General features: G+C 42.4%; 1 protein-coding gene across 3 annotated transcripts in view; it reads right to left on the reverse strand.

Moving 5' to 3' along the window:
• cd99 (CD99 molecule) overlaps positions 1 to 22388 on the reverse strand; it is a 39765-nt gene that overhangs the window by 10932 nt on the left and 6445 nt on the right. For 2 of the 3 annotated variants that reach the window (XM_076302869.1, XM_076302870.1), the window contains exons 3-14: positions 20054 to 20092; positions 19869 to 19913; positions 19223 to 19249; positions 18867 to 18902; positions 18694 to 18729; positions 10244 to 10279; positions 8991 to 9026; positions 8822 to 8854; positions 8173 to 8232; positions 7831 to 7911; positions 4978 to 5019; positions 4171 to 4194 (exon numbers count right to left, since the gene is read on the reverse strand). In XM_076302869.1, the coding sequence (XP_076158984.1) occupies positions 4171 to 4194; positions 4978 to 5019; positions 7831 to 7911; positions 8173 to 8232; positions 8822 to 8854; positions 8991 to 9026; positions 10244 to 10279; positions 18694 to 18729; positions 18867 to 18902; positions 19223 to 19249; positions 19869 to 19913; positions 20054 to 20092 (495 nt within the window). The remainder of the gene's footprint in view (positions 1 to 4170; positions 4195 to 4977; positions 5020 to 7830; positions 7912 to 8172; positions 8233 to 8821; positions 8855 to 8990; positions 9027 to 10243; positions 10280 to 18693; positions 18730 to 18866; positions 18903 to 19222; positions 19250 to 19868; positions 19914 to 20053; positions 20093 to 22388) is intronic. The other variant, XM_076302871.1, reaches the window with a different exon arrangement.

Consider the following 22388-nt stretch of genomic DNA (forward strand, 5'->3'; position numbering starts at 1 on the left):
TGGTTATAGGCTGCATGCAGTGTGACAGTAGGCCATTTCTGTAAAAACAAACTAATTTATTTACGAAACTTGATGCAGTAGAACTACACGCAGTAAGCATGCAGGACATAATGTTTGCGCAGGAGAAAGAATGAGAATAAGAGCGCAAGCACGCACGCAACGCACAAAGGATAAGAACACTAGGATAAGATTTGAAGGCCATGGACATACATCTTTCTTTCGAAAACAGAAATGGTGAGGCGAGGTAGGCAAGAGAGATACATTGCTGGTCAAAACGTTAGCGTAAGAACTGGTTTATAATGCTGAATGAAACACAAAGCTTTACTAAAGCACATCCACTGTTTAAAGTCACAAACACAACGAACTAAGGTAACTTTTATGCATGCGCGAACCTATACATACCGGTAGATATGGCTGTGTAGTCTGTGCCATAACATTTATTCCTGCAGGCTGCCCGTTTTGGCTGTCATACTTTTAAATGGCTTCGCAAGAAGTAGGCCTAGACCATAACCATAGCCTATATCGCTTTTCCTGAAGGGGTGTCTTTATTATTTTAACTCGCGTCTTGCTTCTTTACTGTTGACGTTACTGTATTGATGCTTTACTGTATTGATGCTAGCTTTCTCGTGATATTTTAAGTAGGCCTATTTGTAGAAAATATATATTTAATTAATTTTAACTGACCCGCCCGCAAATGACCCGAATATCATTAAAATATTTTGTTTATGACTCATAACCGCGGGTGACCGCGGTCATCCGCGGGCGACCGCTTAATTTCGGGCAGACCGCGCAACACTGGACCAGGCGCGTAGCAAGCGTGGGGGATGTGGGTGTTTTAACTTTCGCTGGAACACGATTCTATCCCCACACTTTTTGTCAGATTAAAATGAAAGTAAAACATGGAAATAGACGCTCCCGTACAGAGTTGGAACCGTATCTACCATAAAGCACACACAGAGAGACAAAAATAGGTCTGTTGATTTGATTGAACGGTCATCCAGCCAATCACATCAAGTTAGCCAGTGAAGAACCAGAGCCGCTCTGATCAAATTCAAAGTGTGCGTCTTACAAGGGTGCGGCTGCTTGGGTCTGCATGATAACGTCTGCAGTGAGCAGATTTCAGGTAGAATTTAAATGATAATTGTTACCGCATTATGCTAATTTAGTAAACCAAAATTCACTGTCTGACTGACAGTTTTTGTCACAATGCAGGGAGTCAAAGTGAAAACGAGGGTGGGGTGCGCGCACCGAGGCACTTGTTTCTGCAGAAAGACCTTTACTGTTCTCGGAACATTATGCTTTCTCTGTCTATGATCTGCAGCTTTTCTCAAACTATGGGCCTCCTCAACAATTAACCTAATGGTACACGTAGCCGCGAAATTAAGTTATGCCCGGTGCTTCACACGTCTGATTTGCAGCAAGATTGAATTGGAACCGCGGACTGAAAACTAAAATAAACTAGGCTAAAAGTTTCCCCAATCAAAACTTATAAATTTGGTGTCATTAACTATATAGACATATCCCAGTCAGCACACATATGTCTCCAAGAAGCTTGGAAAAGATCAGCTTAATTACATCGCGTTCCATTTAGAACGTCTTATTTGGCCTGATCTTACAAACGTCGGCGGCATTTCACTGTCATATGTGTCGTAGTGCTACATCTACTGGAGATCTTATTGTCTTAAATACGATCGAGTTCCATGTAGAACATCTTAGTTTGATCTTACAAACGGCGGCGTCAAGACAAATTTGAGTTCTACATCTGAGAACTAAGATTTCCAGCATGTATAACTCAAATAGAACGCTTATGAGCGCTCATGCAATGTGTGCGTCCTGCAGCAAGTGAAACTGGAGGTAACGTGGGCTAGAAGCAACAATAGTTTAAACAACAACGTGGCTTCCTGTAACTATCAATGGAAAAACCATAGAAACTGCTAATCATAATCTTTAAATTGACATTAATTAAACTGGCTATATGCAACACAATGTAGGCCTATTTATATTCCCTTTGCATAATGGGTGGACTTCAAACGTTTTTGAATTTGAGCTTACAGTTCTGTCACTATTCTGTGTCCTTTACATTTATTTAATAGGTATTAGTGATACCTCGAAATTAGGCTGTTATCTGTGAGGCAATTTGTTGTAGCCTGCTAACCCACATGCACAAAACATATATTTTCTGAAATGATTTCTTGATTTATAACATGAGATATGTCTCCATGTAGGGTAGTGTCAAATAGTGAAGTGATAGCAGGTAGATCATGTAGGCCTACATGTCACATAAGCCACACATAGGCACTGCTTCTTCTGTCCCTCCCAAACTGCATTACAATGGTGTGTTTAGCAATCAGAATCTCACATTTTTTTCGGGGGAGAAACTCCCGGACACCAATATAGTCCGCACCCTTCTCAGAAAATACTTACAACGTCCCTGTAGGGAGTTATTTATAATTTGGTCAGATTGTTTCATTTTCCTATCCCACAACCCCCACACTTTTAAAAAGCTTGATACGCCTCTGCGAATGACACTTAATGACAGGAGCGTTATGTCATAAACGTTTATGACTTGTTTATGACACGTTCATCATGACAGTGTCATGTCACTCTTATGTCGATACTATCAAGTTAAGAGTAACCCAAATATCTTTATGTACTTGCTAAAAACAAGCAACAACCTGCAAATAAGCTGACCCACATATCTGACTGGTTGGAAAAATTATCTTTTTTCATTTGAACATAAGCAAAACTGTCTGCATGTGTTTTTTTACCATGAAATCCACAGAGACTCACTAGCAAGATATTTTCATTAAAGGAGAAAAGCTCAAGGCAGTCTCTGACTAAATATCTTTGAATCATTTTTGACCAAAATTTGTCTTTTTTTTTGTTTTCTCGTTGTTTTGTTTTAAGGTGTTATGCAGTGCTGGGCTGTTATTGTTTACTTTCTAGACTTAATGAGTCTGAGGACAATCCACAGAGATGTTTTATGACAGCTCAACATGTCAGTATGTGTGTGTGTGTGTGTGTGTGTGTTCAACATGTCAGTGTGTGTGACTGGGGAAGGATGAGTGTGAGTGTGTACTCTTCACATGTGGGAGGAACAAAGGCTGCTTTAAGCAGACCCATGTGTATGTGTGTGTGTGTGTGTGTGTGTGTGTGTGTGTGTGTGTGTGTGCGTGTGTGTGTGTGTGTGTGTGTGTGTGTGTGTGTGTGTGACTCATAGCAGAAACACTCTTTCCACCATGTCCACACTGAGCCATTAGGAGTCACAGGAAAAACACTGGGAACACACAGTTTGTTTTCGCACTCTCAAGCTCATTCAAACATTCAAACACACACAAACACTCACAAAGACACACACACACACACACACAGTTACATTCAAACAGACAAACACACACAAACACTCACAAAGACACACACACACACACACAGTTACATTCAAACAGACAAACACATTCACACACACACACACATACATATACTCACACATATACTTTCCACTGAGCTAACCGGACAGCAAAAGGAAATATTAAAACAGCAGAGCACTCAACCAGAACAAAGCACAAGTAGGTATGACAGGAAACACACACGCACACACACACACACACACACGCACACACACACACTCACACACACACACACACACACACACACACACACACACACACAAGCTCTCAAGAAATGTTTTTACTGAGGATTTTTGAGGATGTGGGGTATAGACTACCAATTTCTCTGCTATTTATGCATAATCAGTTCAAGCGTTAAGGTGTCTGTCCACACACTCTGATGTCTGATGTATGTGTGAAGACGTCGGCCGAGACGCTGATTTGGCCCTACACACTTCATGGGTGAATGGAGACATGTGGGATCACGCCATCGCACTGGCTTTATACCTCTCACAAAGCTGCACCAAGCTCCACACAAGTCTAAAGTATGTTCACTCACACCATTGGTTGCACAACTTACACAACAATGACCATGTGTGAGTGTATGTGTGTGTGTGTGTGTGTGCATCCGTGTGTGTGTGTGTGTGTGTGTGTGTGTGTGTGCATCCGTGTGTGTGTGTGTGTGTGTGTGTGTGTGTGTGTGTGTGTGTGTGTGTGTGTGTGTGTGTGTGTTTGGGGAGACATATGGTAGATTACATTTTTTTTAAATATCAGAACAATTTACCTGCAGGCTGGTCAGCAGCTGGTCCTGAGAGTGGAGAAGAGGAGAGGAGGAGAGGAGAAGAGTAGGGGAGGAGAGGAGGAGGAGAGGAGAGAAGGAGGAGAGGAGAGGAGAGAAGGAGAGGAGAGGAGTAGAGTAGAGAAGAGGAGAGAGGAGGGGAGGAGGACAGGAGAGGAGAGGAGAGAAGGAGAGGAGAGAGGAGGTGAGGAGAGAGGAAGAAAGGAGGAGAGGAGGGGAGGAGAGGAGAGGAGGGGAGGTGAGGAGGTGAGGAGAGGAGAGGAGGAAAGGAGGAGAGGAGAGGTGAGGAGAGAGGAGAGGAGGGGAGGAGAGAGGATAGGACAGAAGAGAGGAGAGGAGAGAAGAGGTGAGGAGAGAGGAGAGGAGGGGAGGAGAAAGGAGAGGAGAGGAGGGGAGAGGAGGAGAGGAAAGTGGAGGAGAGAAAAGGAAAGGAGAAGAGGGGAGAGCAGAGGTCATTATTTAACGGGAAACCAGAAGCATAAAACAGCATGGGGGCTTTGGCATCTGTTGGATATGGTCTATAAGTATTGGTTGTGTATTGTTGTGAGTAGTTGTGAATAGAAGTGAACTGTGTTCAATGTATTTGTGTGTGTAGATGTGAGTGTTGAGTTGAGTATGTTGTATGTTTGTTTGTGTGTGTGTGTGTGTGTGTGTGTGTGTGTGTGTGTGTGTGTGTGTGTCTGTGTGTGTGTGTCTGTGTGTGTGTGTCTGTGTGTGTGTGTGTGTGTGTGTGTGTGTCTGTGTGTGTGTGTGTGTGTGTGTGTGTGTGTGTGTGTGTGTGTGACTAGATACCATCTCTGGCTGGATCATAGGAGGAGTCGTCAGATGCTTTGGCTGCAGAATCAAAGCAGAAACAAAAATTATATTCAGCAACAAAGCCGCCAACAGACAGACAGACAGACAGACACACACACACACACACACACACACACACACACACACACACACACAGACACAGACACATACACACACATATAAACATGTAGTGATGAGAAGCAAAGAGTCCAGTCAGCAACACTCCCACACGCCCGCTTCAGGCTACAGGAAGCACTGCAGCCCCAAACACGCACACTCACTCAACCACCCATACACACACACACACACACACACACACACACACACACACACACACACACACATATGCACCAAGACACACAGATGCACTAAGGCACCCACATGCATACACATTCACATACACACACACATACAAACACATGCTTATATATATTCACACATACATACACTAATACACACAGGTGCACACACACACCCACACACACACACACACACACACAGATGGCAGAGGCAGCTCAGTGGCACGAGGTAATGAGAGTATGCCAAGGCTCTGAACATTTATCTCACTCATCCAGATGCAGAACTGAACTCTTTACTCACACACACACACACACATTCACACACACAGAGAGAGAGAGAGAGAGAAAGAGAGAGAGAGAGAGAGAGACACACAGAGACACTAACATTCACACACACACACACACAGAGAGAGAGAGAGAGAGAGAGAGACGCACACACAGAGACTAACATTCTCACACACACACACACACACACACACACACACACAGAGAGAGACACACAGAGACACTAACATTCACACACACTCACACACACTCGTCCAGACTACACATGAAGGCTCTGACGCTGTGAGAGCTTCACTCTTAATGACAGGGCATTCCCCACACACTGCAATAACTCCTCTCCTCTCACATGTTCTCTCTCTACCCTGGGAATCCAGAATTCTCGCGGGAGCACAATTTTTCTCCCTTGTATCGCGAGGAACCAATCACATCGGTGTATCTGATATAGGCGGGCCAGAGGCGAGCTAAACAGATGACAGTCGTAGTTTTATCCAATTGCATCGAAGTCCGGAATCGGTCAGTAAACATTGGTCGTATAGTGTTATCCAGTTGCGTGCAGTGAGATTTTTTTAAAAGCATTCTTGGTGCCGCCCCTCGAGTTGAGCCATTACATTATTCATGGCCAGACCCTTAATCTTTCGGATTTGTGTCTGGAATCTCCAGGCTACTCTCTCACCAAACGCTCTTAAGAAACCGAACACATCAAATACAGAGTGAAACAGAGCACGTTGTAGATCCTCCCCTCCCATTAAGAGCCAACTAATCGATTCAGAGCCTGTTATCGACTCATCAGAATAGAGGCCTCATGTGATAATTGGCTAGTAAGGACGGAATGGGATGACAGATCTGAGACCAGGAAGAAAAGAATATAAGGCAGTAACTAAGTAAACACTCATTTGCTCCCCATGTTTGGCACTTTCAATAACATTTTCTCTCTAGTTGGTGGAGAAAATAAGGAAATTAAGTATAAGTATAAGTATATATGAGTATAAGTATAAGTATATATACTCTTTTGATAAGTATATATAAGTATATACTCTTTTGATATACTCTTTCCCGTGAGGGAAATTTGGTCTCTGCATTTATCCCAATCTGTGAATTAGTGAAACACACACAGCACACAGTGAGCACACAGTGAGGTGAAGCACACACTAATCCCGGCACAGTGAGCTGCCTGAACAGCAGCGCTCGGGGAGCAGTGCGGGGTTCGGTGCCTTGCTCAAGGACACTTCAGCCATGCCTACTGGTCGGGGTTCAAACAGGCAACCCTCCGGTTCCAAGTCCGAAGCGCTAACCAGTAGGCCACGGCTGCCCCAAAGGGGCTGTACAATTACTTTGTACGGCCCCTTGAACAGCCTTTTAAGTTGGATGTTTTAGCGTTCTAAGTCCAATCTGGACCGATTTCATTCGTTTATGTCTGTAATGAAAATGTAGATCTTAAAGTTTTATCTCCTTTAACTCGTTGATGAGACTAGACCGAAGCCTCGAGTCGAGTGGAGTCGGGCGTGCCGTAGTCGACTCCCGCCCTCCATGTCGGCTCTGGTTGGTCTAAGGCCCAGCAATTTGGGCGTGGCTCTGCTCTGAGCCAGGAAAGCGCCTGCTCTGATTGGCTGGTCTGTGGGGTTACTGGAGTTCACCTGGCCATATGGCCTCCATTAGCCAGCGGAGCTGCCTTGCTGCAGCTGCATCGGCACTGTTGTGGAGGGGAATAATCGCTTCCATGCCGACTGCCGTCATGACAGCGACAACAATTCTGCCGCCGCAGTCACAAAGCTGCTTCTGATCAAAGCTACGGGGCTACAAGTGAGCTCCTGCACTTCTGCCTTCTCTGTACTTCTACTGATCTCAAGAAACTGCTACTGTGCCATACTTGTCTCTCTCAGAGGAGTTCTCTCATGTACACCTCAGTTGAAGTTCAGCCCTGTTAACCCCAGATGGTGTGTGTGTGTGTGTGTGTGTGTGTGTGTGTGTGTGTGTGTGTGTGTGTGTGTGTGTGTGTGTGTGTGTGTCAGCTGTCATGCAATTGAAGTGGTGTGTCTGAGGTGGGGTTTTTTGACCCCTACAGGCTACATACAGCACTTTCATCCCTGATCCCGGCCACTGTGAGGGTGTAGAGGCAACCTGATCCCGAGAGAGAAAGATGGAGAGAGAGAGAGAGAGAGAGAGAGAGAGAGAGAAAGGAAGAGAGAGAGAGAGAGAGGAGGAGAGAGCAAGAGAGGAGAGAGAGAGGGAGAGGAGGATGAGAGAGAATTAAAGATGGATGACTAACCTCTACCCTTGCCTTTGTCAGGTTTGTAGTCACTTCCTCCGCCGATATCAAACAGGTCGTTGTCATTAAAGGATCCGCCCCCTTCAAGGCAAAATAATTGGGAGGTTATGACATGCAAATTTGAAAACACACGCACACGAACACATACTCACACATACACACACTAACAAACACACACACACACAGACAAACACACACACACATACTCACACATACACGCACTTACAAACACACACACACACACACACACACACAGACAAACACACACACATACACGCACTCACACACACACAAACACATACACACACACACACACTGTGTAATGTAGGAATGATATCTCACCAGTTCCACTCGTTCCTCCGTCTTTAGGGGGGACTACAGCTGGCTTGTCTTGCTCAGGGTCTGGATAAGATCACACAGGTAAAAACCACACACACATACACACACACACACACACACACACCAGCGTCCGCACACCAGACACACACGTAATCACACACCAAGAGACACACACACCCACACACACACACACACACACACACACACACACACACACAAACACATATGAACACACACAGGTTGACAGATATTTGAGACATTAGTGGACAGAGTCGATAGCAAAAGTGACACATATGATATCAGGAATAAGAGTTCAAATATACCAGCTTGGAGACAAAAGATCAAGACAGAGACATGGACAAAGAAAGAGAGAGAGAGAGAGAGAAAGAGAGAGTTGGATAGGGAGAGAGAGAAAGGAAAGAGAGTTGGAGAGAAAGAGAGAGAGTTGAAGAGAGAAAGAGAGAGAGAGAGAGAGTTGGAGAGGGAGAGAGAGAAAGGAGAGAGAGTTGGAGAGAGAGAGAAGGAACAGTTTGAACAGGTTCCAACAGTGAACACCGATGCCCCCTTGTCGATACCCCAGAGTGTGATAGTATTAGAAAGAAGACGGAACTCCGGTACCCAAGAACACCTCACACTTTTTATAGAGTTTTACCTGGACCCAGAGCATCGTTCAAATTAAATCCATCTACGAGCACACACACACACACACACAGACACATGGTGATGAAGAGTAAACCTCCGAGCTCAGCAGTTGTTTTGAAGCTTTTTGGGATTCCAGATCATTTTTAGTATACTGGAGAACTATAGTTGGTGAGACTTACCTGAGCCTCCGAAAGCATCATTAAGGTCAAGGTCACCTGGAAGAGACAGCAGGGAGATTCAAGTACAGACTTAAAGGGCACTGAGGCTGATTTGATTACAGACTTTAGAGCAGGGAATCAGAGGTGTGTCAGTATTGGAGCCTGCATTACCTCCTGAGCTAGGGTTAGAGGTGTGTGTGTGTGTTAGGGTTACCACACGTTCTGAGCTAGGGTTAGAGGTGTGTGTGTGTTAGGGTTAGAGGTGTGTGTGTGTTAGGGTTACCACACGTTCTGGTTTTCCCGGGATTGTTCTCTTTTTTTAATGTCTGTCCCGGAAAATTGATAATCTTTCCCGGGACACCAAATGTCCCGTTTTTTTTTGGTGCAAAGGCACTTCTATTTTTTTTAAGTATTCCCTAGTTTCACTTTCAATAAAACCTACGTTCCGCTCCTGCAATCCTTCTATTTTTCTTAAGTTATCTTGATTGTATCCTGCTGTCAGGGGCAGGCATGCACTTATTTGATTGGTTGTAATGCAGACCTACGAAACAAAAGTGTATCTTAACCATCAACTAACAACTACCGGCCGCGCGCAGCAAGCATGTCCAAGAGAGTGAGTGCGTGCGGGTAGGCAACAGATTGGAGAGGGTAGCCTAGTAAAAAAAAAAAATTTGGTTTGATAAAATGGGCCGCGAGACGGAGGAGGATATACAGCAGGCCTACAATCAAAGTCAGGGCCAGCGGAGAAAAAAAAGAGATAGGGTACACAGTAGGCCTACACAACGCCGACAGGGTGAAAATGGGTAACTTTTCGGAGTGGGTAGGCTAACAACTTAATATTATGCATAGTATTGTTAATGTTTTATGGATTAGCCTTATATCTTAAAAGAGCTGGTGAAAGGGCATTATAAGAACCGTTTAGACTCAGCAACCTTAAAGTGACAATGAATGCACCATTTATAGTTAAACAGTATAACATTTGCAGCATTTGTTAATAAATTATTATTTAAAACCAGTAATAGGCCTAGTATAATTAAAGGCATTTAACATTAATCAAAATCATAACTTTTTTTTTTTTTTTTTTTGGGGGGGGGGGGGGTCGGTCGGCAATGAATGTCCCGGATTTTCACAAATCAAATGTGGCAACCCTAGTGTGTGTGTGTGTGTGTGTGTGTGAGTGTGTGTGTGTGTGTGTGTGTATGTGTGTGCATGTGTGCGTGCATGCGTGTGTGTGTGTGTGTGTGTGTGTGTGTGCGTGCGTGAATTTGCATTACCTCCGGTGGCTGGCTTCTTTGGATCCGTGGGAGTGTCTACAAAGAAAAAAATAATGATACAATAACAAGCTTGACTTTGAAACTCTCATCCATCGATAAATAGAGGTCGTTATCTCTCTCTACCAGTCATTTTCATATTTTACCAGCATTTGGCGGGTGGCTGGTGCTAATTTCCATACTGGACACACACACACAGACACAGACACACACACACACACACACACACACACACCATACCTGCAAACTCAGAAGGGCTGAAAAAGGTGACATATTTCCGAAAGACGCTTTTACATTTTAACACGTAAATGAAGGGATATCGGGATTAACCGACATTTACATTACATGCACATGGGTAGACCTGCAATAATGAATATTGAATATTATCATATTATATTACAGTTTTTTCTGAATGCTTAAACACATTTTTTGTAACTATGGCTTTTTTTGCAAAACTCTACACACAAATGGCAAAACCACTCACTGAGTTCGCAAAACTAAAAGCACAAACACTGCTTTGCACTCAGTTTGCAATTTTGTAACACACACTTTGCACAACTGTAGGCACAATGGCTATTATTTACACTATTTTGCCAACTCTCTGGCACACTTTCTCATGTGAAAACTGTTTTAGATAATTAGTTCACTTTGCAATCAGCCTAAGCACTATAAATAAGCCACAGGTAATGTACAATGGGTACAATGGAGTGAGCAGGAAGAGTGAGAAGAGAAAGAAATAGCCCTTTTACAGACAAAAAAAACAGTCTACATGTGGGGATATTGTCATGTCAGGCCTGGATACGTCATTCCAGAATATATTTTTCCCGGTGCCTTGGACTAGGACATTGCATGTGATGTAGACAGAATTTTGAGAGAGACGACCCGATGTAGACTGATTTGTTTTGTCTCAGTGAAATGCTATTTTGTGTTTTGACTTGGAAAAACACACTTGTGTTTGTTTTGATGTGTGTAAATAAACACTGTAATACTGGAAGTTTGGATCGATCCCTGTATGTTTACAGAACTATGACAAAAGTATGACCTCAAACTGACATAGTCTACCTTGTGCACAGAGAAAGCAAAAGCCAGATGTGTTTTTTATTCATACCATCAGTGTGTTGTTGGCACATTGTGTGCTTACTATTGTGATGGCTTGTGTTTACTGTTAGATACGAAAACACAATTTTTACGAAGGTGTGAAGAGTTAAGCAAGGTGTGTTAGCTTTTGCAAGAGAACTACAATGTTTTGCTGATTGGGTGAGAGGTTTTGCCATTTGTGTGTAGAGTTTTGCAAAAAAAGCCATAGTGACAAAAAATGTGCTTAAGCAATCAGAAAAAACTGTATAATAAACGTGCAGTAAGCAGAATTTAAATATAGCTGCATTTGACACTTTTACATATTAAAATGACATAGTCCTAACAGTAGGCCTACCAGCTGTTTTGAGTTAAGGCCATGTTTAGCCTAATTGAATAACTTAATGATGGAGAAGATATTTTCAGACCTGCCATCCTTGAAGAAATGTCAGTATTACCTCAAACCAGGGAAAACACATTGCCCACCTTGGCCTTCATGTATGCAGCCAAAAACAGACCAAACAACATAAATGTTGACAATCTGTTTTAAAGCCTAATCCTTATCTATAAAAATCACTGGTGTTGATAGAAAGGGACTGTGGATAGCCACTTTCTGGTATCTGTTCTAGCATGTCTGGTTTATTAGTACCTCTTTTCAATCCATTATTATTTGATATTTTTTTGTGAAGAAATACATCTATCCCTCATGTTATGTTGGTGTCTTTCTGCTCCTCTCGTGTCTACCGAGACTGCAATGATCACATTCCGACTAAAGGGGCGGGTCTCAGCAATAGGTGCGTTATGTCAGTCTACTCTAGAAGCCTAGGTCTCGCTTGTTTGCGCGCTAATTATCAAAAATTATGATCTATATGCTACACAGAAAACAAACAAATTTAATCACTGAGCAAGTCAACATATTTTGCAAGGTCCACTTTCAGATTTGTTGCAAATAACTACATTTGGCCTTGGAAAGGTCTGCGCTCCCTGAGGACGTCATGTCTAACCATCATCGACACATGGAAAATATAATGCTAAATGAAATAACTCGTAAACAAGCAATAACTTTCCAAGACAATATTAAACTATTAAGCCGAGCTAAATTCTCAATCGCACTCAGTGCAGAGTCGTTTTGTTTCGCAAAGCAATTCAAAACGGCCAGCTGCGAGAACGTGAATTTGCGAGTAGCCTAAACACTTGTTATCCTCACCTCAGCAAATCTTTCATTTAACCCACTGAGGGCAAGAGAAAAGTATCCTAACAATATGATGTTTTACCTGAGCTTATAGTCAGAGAGAGTGTAGCATGTGGCCGTGTTTGTTAGCTAACATTTTCTTTTTTTCCTTGGTCATATCGCTGCTGCAGGCCAGGCTATGCGTAACAGAAAGTGAGAGATAAAGCCCGCCCTCAGAAACAACTGATAGGTAGGTCTTCAGAAATAGCACAAAGAGAGGCCAATCACTTGCCTATCAATCTCGCATGAAATCGACGATAGTCTCACTCCATACTATGGGAAATTGCCCCCCACCCCCAAAAAAAAAAAAACTCTTCGGATCTACACGATTCACGTGAATGACATATTTTGATTCAAAAACGGCGAATTTCGCCGAAAGGTGACTAGTTTGCAGGTATGACACACACACACACACACACACAAACATATCATATTATTGTGTTTATGCATTGATTTGTCTGAATAAAATTAGCTCAGAAATCAGAGACACCGATCACCCAGATAAACCAATAGAGACACCGATTACCCATATCAAAGGGCCATGGGGACCAATCAAAAACACCGATTACCCATATCAAAGGGCCATGGGGACCAATCAAAAACACCGATTACCCATATCAAAGTGTCAACCAGAGATCCAGGTAGTGCAAAATCAAAAAGAGAGCCACTTTTACGACAACATATAACTCACCTTTGCAAATGTGCATTTCTACATATAAATATCCCACCAAAAAAGAAATAACACAGCCAATACAGCTAAATATTGCTTACAGCTATATATATATACAGATAATGCTTAATAACTTCCTTTCACCTTCATTATTTGGGTGAAGGAAGAAATATAATTCAGATGTTTGTGTTTTTGTAGTACAGTATTGTATGTTTATGAAGCACATTTGAAAAAAATATATTGGCTGTGTTACCACATAGCCTACAGTGGGTCCCATTTAGAAATGGCCACATAGCACATTCACGCTTTCCGTGATACACGCAGCTGCATGAAATATATTACAACTTATCGCCACAAGGTGCCAGTTTAAGTCCGCTGTAGCATTGCCGGTAAACAGGGCAGCGGATTGCATTCAAAAGCGTTGCAAGTGGCAGTGAGATACTGTAAGCAGAACGAAATTAAATATCACCTCGTTGAAGTCATACAGTAGACTAGGCTAAATCAGAGCCTACTTTTGTTTTTATCAAGCTGGGGCCAGAGATGATAGCCTTTGGCGAACAGTTTAGGCCTACTCAAAATGAGTGAAACCAAATTTGGCGAAATCTCGCCAAAGCTGCATGCGAGCCATCAATTATAGCTTGACGAGCCGCATGTGGCTCGCGAGCCGCGCAATGAGTAACACTGTCCTATGGGAAGCTCTGAGGCTAATAAGCCTTCACCTGCCGCTAGCATTCCATTGACCCCCATTCATTTTGGCGTCACTTTGACAGCGAATAACTTTACATCTGAAGCGTTTAAAGACTCTATTTGTCCATTGTTTATTTCTAAAGAAACACAACAATGTATGAAAGGCTCCATTACCTTGTATCTCACGTTATGGCCCCGTAGTAGCCTTTTTTGTAAACAACAAATGTGGCTAACAATGACATCATGACCATGCATCTTTCTGTCGCACAGTAGAGAAATGATCGTATTGTCAGGAGAAGCTCACAGTGAATCGGGGGAAGTATGTGGGGGGACGTGGAGACATACAGCCAAGAGAGAAGCCAATCGAGTTTTGGCAGTAATGCACTCCGTTTAAGTATAAGTCTATATACTCTTTTGATCCCGTGAGGGAAATTTGGTCTCTGCATTTATCCCAATCCGTGAATTAGTGAAACACACTCAGCACACAGTGAACACAGTGAGGTGAAGCACACACTAATCCCAGCGCAGTGAGCTGCCTGCAACAACAGCGGCGCTCGGGGAGCAGTGAGGGGTTAGGTGCCTTGCTCAAGGGCACTTCAGCCGCTTCCTACTGGTCAGAGTTCGAACCGGCAACCCTCCGGTTCCATGTCCGAAGCGCTAACCAGTAGGCCACGGCCTGTTCTTCTTTTTTGGTGAGACTTTTTTGGCAGTTTGCAAATGGAGTGCATTACCACCACCATCTGCTGGACTGAGGTGTAATGGCTAGTGTAGCCTTTACAGAGGAGGCTTCTATAAGACTACAGGTGAAGCAGTGCTTCACCAAAAAAAAGTAAAAAACAAAACACAAAAAAATCTTATAATAATCCCAATTTTACTCCTTTGAAACAGAAATACAGTCACTAACACGAGCTGTTTTCCTGAAATAAATTCTGTGAGTGACAACAGCGCCATCGTCACCCGCGGTGGAACGGAGAATTACAGTGAATCAGACTCCTTCGCCAACTTTTCGTTTTGCTTCACTACCATAGATATCTTTCCCCATTGACTTCAATGTAAATCGAGTGAAACCCCAGGCGGCTCGTGGATTTTTTCCGTTTCAATTGATCCTTATGGTAGATAAGTCCCACCCGTGAAGCAGTGACCGATTGGGCAGAATTTCCCACTTCCTGCCGTTGAATATGATTGACGCAACACTCTGGCCAATCACTGTCTCCATTAGCTTGCCATCACTTTTCAGTTGCCTTTAGTGACCTCACTAGAGTTTCATTATGAATTGTGTAACTCATTCACATAGTTTGTTTTACATTCATTTTGTAAGGTACATCGGATTTTTTTCTGTGTAAGGGAGAACGTTTTATTTAGAAGTATTGTGTGTAGCTCTGTGTTTTCTAACATCAGCTAGGGGGGAAAGCTATGAAGGTATATTGGGTGCAAAAGTGGCGAGCACATTTAACTGCAGATTTTGCATGTGCACACTAAAGTCGTAAATGTGTAACAGTAAAGTTGAAGTTGTACATATTTTTTTATATCTTGTTAACACAAAATAGGGGCTACGGGTTCACAAATCCTTTTTACAGGTACACAAATCCTATCCTGTGAGTCACAACTTTCAAGAGTCATGCACTCGACACTTTTGCTCCAAACGTTGCAGCGCAGTTGGTGCGAAACACATTTGCACATCCGTGTTTCATAATCTGAGAACATGCACAACATTCGTGCATTTGTAAACCCAAATGTGAACTAATGCATCCGAAGTTGTGCATCTGTGAAATAATTTCTCATTAATAAAATTCTACAGATCGCTTTGATTTTCTTGCACGACTACAAGTCAATTGATACAAGTGCTCGAATCTGCTTCTACGAGTGACGAGTGACTTTTGCTCCTGGCTAGGTGATATAATAGGAGTAAAAAGATTTGTATGTGTGCACGTCGAGCGAATCGATCGAGAAAACAAGGCGGCCGATCTGGATCCAGGATCGCGCTCAGACTACCATTGCCTGCTCATAAGGTAAGTAACATGATAATAATATGAAGAAAGTTATCTTGTTTGTTGGTTTACATTATCATGACAGCTATGTTTAGCTTAGCTTACCTGCTTGCTAAATCCTCCAGTGCCAGATCAAGCTAGCTAGCTATCGCTAGATAAATAACTAGTTTAGAAGTACAGAAATATAACACTGCCCGTCCAAAATCATTAGGACACATAATCTGACACAATCGTTCAATTTTCGAACACACCGCAACAAATATTTTTTCCTCGCTTTGTGCAAAGAAAAACTATAAATCGTGTGTCCTTCATTGATAAGGAAACATGCTTAGGTTACTTACTTTATGAGCAGGCAATGGTAGTCTGAGCGCGATCCAGGATCCAGAGCCGGCTTGTTTTCTCGATCGATTCGCTCGACGTGCACACATACAAATCTTTTTGCTCCTATTATATCACCTAGCCAGGAGCAAAAGTCACTCGTCACTCGTAGAAGCAGATTCGAGCACTTGTATCAATTGACTTGTAGTCGTGCAAGAAAATCAAAGCGATCTGAAGAATTTTATTAATGAGAAATTATTTCACAGATGCACAACTTCGGATGCATTAGTTCACATTTGGGTTTACAAATGCACGAATGTTGTGCATGTTCTCAGATTATGAAACACGGATGTGCAAATGTGTTTCGCACCAACTGCGCTGCAACGTTTGGAGCAAAAGTGTCAAGTGCATGACTCTTGAAAGTTGTGACTCACAGGATAGGATTTGTGTACCTGTAAAAAGGATTTGTGAACCCGTAGCCCCTATTTTGTGTTAACAAGATATAAAAAAATATGTACAACTTCAACTTTACTGTTACACATTTACGACTTTAGTGTGCACATGCAAAATCTGCAGTTAAATGTGCTCGCCACTTTTGCACCCAATATACCTTCATAGAAAGCTTGCTAGCAGTCTCCCCACAGCTAACGTCAGTGACTCGCTAAGTCCTAGCAAGATGGATTCGACGGAAGTTTCAGGCGATGAACATCGTTGACCGCAATTTAGAGGATTCTTTACAGTTTTTTGAAATGAGGACCTATGAGTGAATGCAGAGGGGAGACCAAGAGACTTCTTGTGAAATTAACACAGTTTGTTGGTGCTACGGTAAGGATAAACTTGTTCCAAGTAGGCTATGCATTAGAAAGTGCAGCTTCTCAACGTAGCCATCCTGTAAGTGATGTGTTAACACTGATGTGTTATAACATTAGCCTATGTTATGGATGTGTTATAACGTCTTGGCTTCCCATTTTAAATCCTCAACTTTGTCAAAGACAATTCAGAACAATCTACTTGAAGCTAAATTTCAACTACCATTTAAAAACGAAATAGACACTGATTGATTCAGAAAGATTTTCTAGGATTCTTCAGTGTATCAGGAGGCAAATGTCAAGTGGATTTTTACTTCTGTATAGAAGGAAGGCAGTGACAGAAACAAACCGGTTGGTCAAACATATGCCAGAGCAGCAGTCATGGTATAATTTCTGTATCCCAGAAGCAAGAATGTGTCTCTTAATAGGCTACTGAATTTGACATTGCTTATGGGGCATAATTAGTAGCTTAGAATATTGGAAGGTTGATGTTTCAAGATGTTGTGGTCATCAACAACTTGACATTAATACACTGCAAAAACTGCTTATCTAATACAGTCTAACCAAGTGTTATTCATCTTATATCAAGATCAGAAAATATAGTTGGTATTGTTTTCAGTATATAGAGACTTACCTAGTCACTAATTAGTGCTAAAGTGGAGATGCTCTTTTTTGGGGGCATGACCATAGATAGCCTAGTCTTTGCAAGCAATATGTCTAACAAAAATATGCAAACTTATAATAATAATAATAATTATAATAATAATACATAAACCTTGTTTACTGTCTTGTCCAGTCCTAGGCCTACTACACCCCATTTGTGGCCTGTACTTTGAGATGGTGGTAAACAGGTCTTGATTTCTCAACAAATTACTCTGAGCTCTCTGACTGATCAAACAACATAGCTTTTGGTGTGCCATTGCAGACAGTTCAATGTCATCATGTGTCTCATACATTCAACCTCACCAACTTTGGCAAGTGTGTTAGGCGCAGTGTTCGTTTCCGGGGGTGGGGGGGTGGGGTCATCATTTCAAAAATAAAAAAATACCACCAGCCGCCACTGAGCCTTTAGCCTCGTAATGGCAGCCGGGTGAATAAGGCGAATGATGGGGTTGCTGTGTCCATTTCTTTTATTGTCTATGGAAAAAAGTTCTAATCAAAACCCAAGAAAGAGGAGCTGTTGACGTCGACCGTTACACCAGTTCCAGTTGGGAAATATGCGTTCAGTACTTGGCAATATCACTACAACTTTGAATTAAAGACAGTGGAAGGAAAATAAGAATGTGTATGTTGTGTGCAAGTTGTGAAAAAAGTAATATTAATGTAATCAGATTATGTTACATGTTTTGGGTAATCCTATTGATTATATTACTGATACTGATACAGAAATTACCATGTAATCTGTAGTCAGTGATGGATTACATTTCAAAGTAATCTGAACCAACCCTGCTCGCTAACGGATAATCATCAAGCTAACAGGTAACCCTATGCCTCGCTGAAACATCAGCCACAAATCCAGATCATCATCAGTTAACAGATAACTCTAGTGTGGCATGTACATCTTTTGGCCCCTCTGTGTGCCAGTCTTTCATGGTTGATGTAAATCTCCCATTACTTCCTGTGTGTGTGTGTGTGTGTGTGTGTGTCCTGTGTGTGTGTGTTTGTGTCCGCATTACCTCCTGCTGGCTTCTTAGGATCTGTAGGAGTGTTATCTACAAAGAAAGATTATATGATATAGAAATAAGTTTCACTTTGAAGCTCTCATGCAGAGAATCAGATAATATATATAACATTATAACATGTACACAGACATACATATGTGTCATATAATTAATATGTAATAACTTACCAGCCTCTCCTAAGGCATCATTAAGGTCCAGTCCACCTGGAGGAGAGAGGATAGAGAAGACAGCTATGATTTCATGATGGTGCCATGCAACTGACTTATTAACACACTCACACACACACACACACACACACACACACACACGCTGACCAAACTCTCCATTCTTCTCTCCTCTACCAAACCCTCCATTGCCATCTCTATCTAACACACACACACACACACACACACACACACACACACACACACATTAAAAGGCTAATCCTGTGCTCTAAAGTTAAAGAGATTGTAAGTATTGGCAGTTATCTGTCTGTTTAATTAGGGGTTAGGGAGGAAATGTCCAGTGCTGTCCAGGATCTCACCTCCACCCCCGGCTGGTGCGGCAGGCTCTGAAAACAACAACAACAACAACAACATGAGAGATGGTGGCGATCGAGACCCTCAATCCCATCCCCATATGACAGGAGACAAGAGCACACACACACACACACACACACACACACACACAAACACACACACACCATGTCAAAGAACCCCAAGCCAGAGATTTTGACTAATCAGAATTCATTATTGCTGCACATTCACACACACACACACACACAAAGCTTTATCATGAGATCCACACATAAAGAGAGTCAACAACACTATGGGCCTAATGTGTGTGAGAGATCAGAGTGATCTGGAGGAACATCAGGGTTTTAACACAGATACTGAGCTCATCAAGCTAATAGTTACCCCTAGGCCCGCTAACCCCTGAGCAGCTAAAAGATAATCATCAGGCTAACAGTTACAGTACCCCAGGCCTTGCTAACACCTGAGCAGCTAACAGATAATCATCAGGCTCATCCCTCAACCATTCAGGTTTTCCATTCATCACATACATGCAACAAGTCATTGAGTTCAGTGTAACAGACCCCACTCCAGCATTTCACACACATTGCTCACAACATCCTAATGTCTACAGTGTGGGGACCAGTGCAAACCTCTTTGGAAGGAGTTGGGTTTTACCTGGGATTTTGGGTGCGTCAGGCACTTTCGGTTTTTCTGTGACCTCTGTAGGAAAACACAAAAGAACATAGTATGAGCTACAAACAGACTCAACTCAGAAGCGGAACATACATGAAGCAACATCGTCCCCTCTCCCTTACCTGTTACAGGTATTCATATGAATATATCAAAATATCAAAACTTACTGTCCAAATCATCAGCAAAGGCATCTAGGAGGTCCAAATCTGTGAGAGAACAGGGAGGAGAAGAGAGGAGAGAAGGAGTAGAAATTAGAACATGTCACTGAGGAGCATTTAAGAGATACCATGTGTCGTAAGATCACCAAAGGAGCCTTTAACATAGAAATACATATAGAAAAACAAAGAAATGTCAAAAGTTAACAAATGCCCAACAAAAGAGCTGTCTTGCACCATCCAAAATGCACACAAGCATTTTCAAAACACTGACATCTTCAACATCATTTTGAATACCAGGTAAAACATTTTTTAGATTTATAATAATAATAATTGCAAGAATTATTTCTATTGACTGCCGGGAAACATGGCATATTGAGGATAAAACCCAACATTAATGGAGAGTTGACCGTACCATACAGAATGTTACACAGTCTAATGGACTCCAGACGTCCTTTTTTAAATGTTGTCCAACCAAATCATCCAGTTTCCCAGCCAAACATGTCATCTTAGTAACACTGTGGCGGTAAAATGGGGTGTGTGTGTGTGTGTGTGTGTGTCAGGGCCGGATTGGGGTCACTTTTCAGCCCGGGAGTTTCAGGCCCAAGACCGGCCCACGTTTTCCATAGTGGTGGAAATTGGATAAATGAAGCAACATTTCAGCTCTTACTATCCTGTAGTTTTTATTAGTACCATGGTTGAACAAATGTGTAAAGGTTATATTAATTCACTTCAACTGAGAAGTTAACAAAAAATATTCCACTATTCCACAAGTTAACAAAAACAGAAAGAAAGAAAGACAGAAAGAAAGAAAGCCTTTGAAATGTAGCCTATCCCACGCTTCCACAAAGAGGCATATTGAACTAATGTTTAGGCTACATGTTTTTTGCATGGGTAGGCTATTTTGTTGTTTGGTGATTTAGCCTACTCCTTTACTACACCCTCTTTTAAGCAAACAAGGCATATAGGTTCATCATGTAGCATACATATTTGGCTCTTTCTTACATTAAATAACTTTAATTTATCCTCTCTACTTGTCCCTGTAGTCATGGCCTCCTTATCACTAATTTCGGGCTCATCATTTTCAGTGGTCGACTGGTTGATCTGCTGCTCTGAGGCTACAATTTTTACCGCATAGGCCTACACAGATCAAACTTCAGTTTTGTTATTAATATTTGCATACTGCAAAGTCTATGAATCGGATACAAAAGGCTAATATTTTAAGAAATGTAATATGTTGCTTGCAAATAGCTTGACAACGTTACAAACGTCCAATATTAGCCCAATAACTGATAATAATCATTGCCTATAGCTATCTCTCTTTACCAGTTGCCACTTTTGTCTGTAGGCCTCATCTAGAAGCTTGGCATATTTAGCAGCATCTACCTGGCCGTTTCAGTCCCTCCTGGCCTCTTTCTACCATCCATCCTTCCTGACGCTTATGGCTACTGTAGGGCCGGCCCGGCTATCCGTATCTGAGAAAACTTTTTTGGAAAAGACGGGCTATATGGACCCAACCAACTCTTTTTGGGAGGGGAGAACTCCCTCACGTAGGCTTCAACCCATGCAGAGGCAACGGTGCCATGCACAGAAAGCGGAACGTGTGTCCTACTTTAAGAGAAGATAGACTAACGTGACAAATGTCAATATTTTTTTCCTCGACCGGCCCAAAAGTGAAGCGGCCCACCGGGAATTCTCCCGATTCTCCCGATTACCCACCCCGGGCCTGGTGTGTGTGTATGTGATGGAAAATAGTGGGAAGGAGGAAGTGGAAGATCACTGCTATTGTGCTGTTGGCTTCAGGCTAATATTAAAGAAAGAGAAGCCATAAAGTTGCTGAAGTACTTGCGTACTGTACCACTGTGTGTGTATGTGTGTGTGAGAGAGAGAGAGAGAGAGAGAGAGAGAGAGAAAGAGAGAGATCATGTGGTAATAATGTAGACTGCACAGAAACAGATGTACTTGGTCTGTATATCAATACACATTCTCTCTCTCTCTCTCTCTCTCACACACACACACACACACACACACACACATCAGTGTATTCAAAGTGCCTCCACTGTCAGTCCTGGGAGAGATGGGTCCTAAAATCCCAAAAACTGGATGATAAAACGCCTCCTCTGCCCCAGGCTATTTCAAAACACACACCCACACACACAAACACACAAACATAAAAACACACACATGCATGCATACACACAGACACACAAGCACATGTGCACACACACACACACACACACACTTAAACTGCTTCGGAACTCTCTGTCCCTGTCTAAATAAACAAGCTTTAGTTTTGCAGAGAGCAGGGATCTCCACCTGAATACTGAACTGAAGTTCTGGCTGCTTA

This window comes from Alosa pseudoharengus, unplaced genomic scaffold (genome assembly GCF_046254945.1).
Source record: "Alosa pseudoharengus isolate Yale_2024_CS ecotype anadromous, Long Island Sound unplaced genomic scaffold, YU_APseudo_1.1 YU_APseudo_1.1_scf_24, whole genome shotgun sequence".
In the NCBI taxonomy this organism is placed as follows: domain Eukaryota; kingdom Metazoa; phylum Chordata; class Actinopteri; order Clupeiformes; family Clupeidae; genus Alosa; species Alosa pseudoharengus.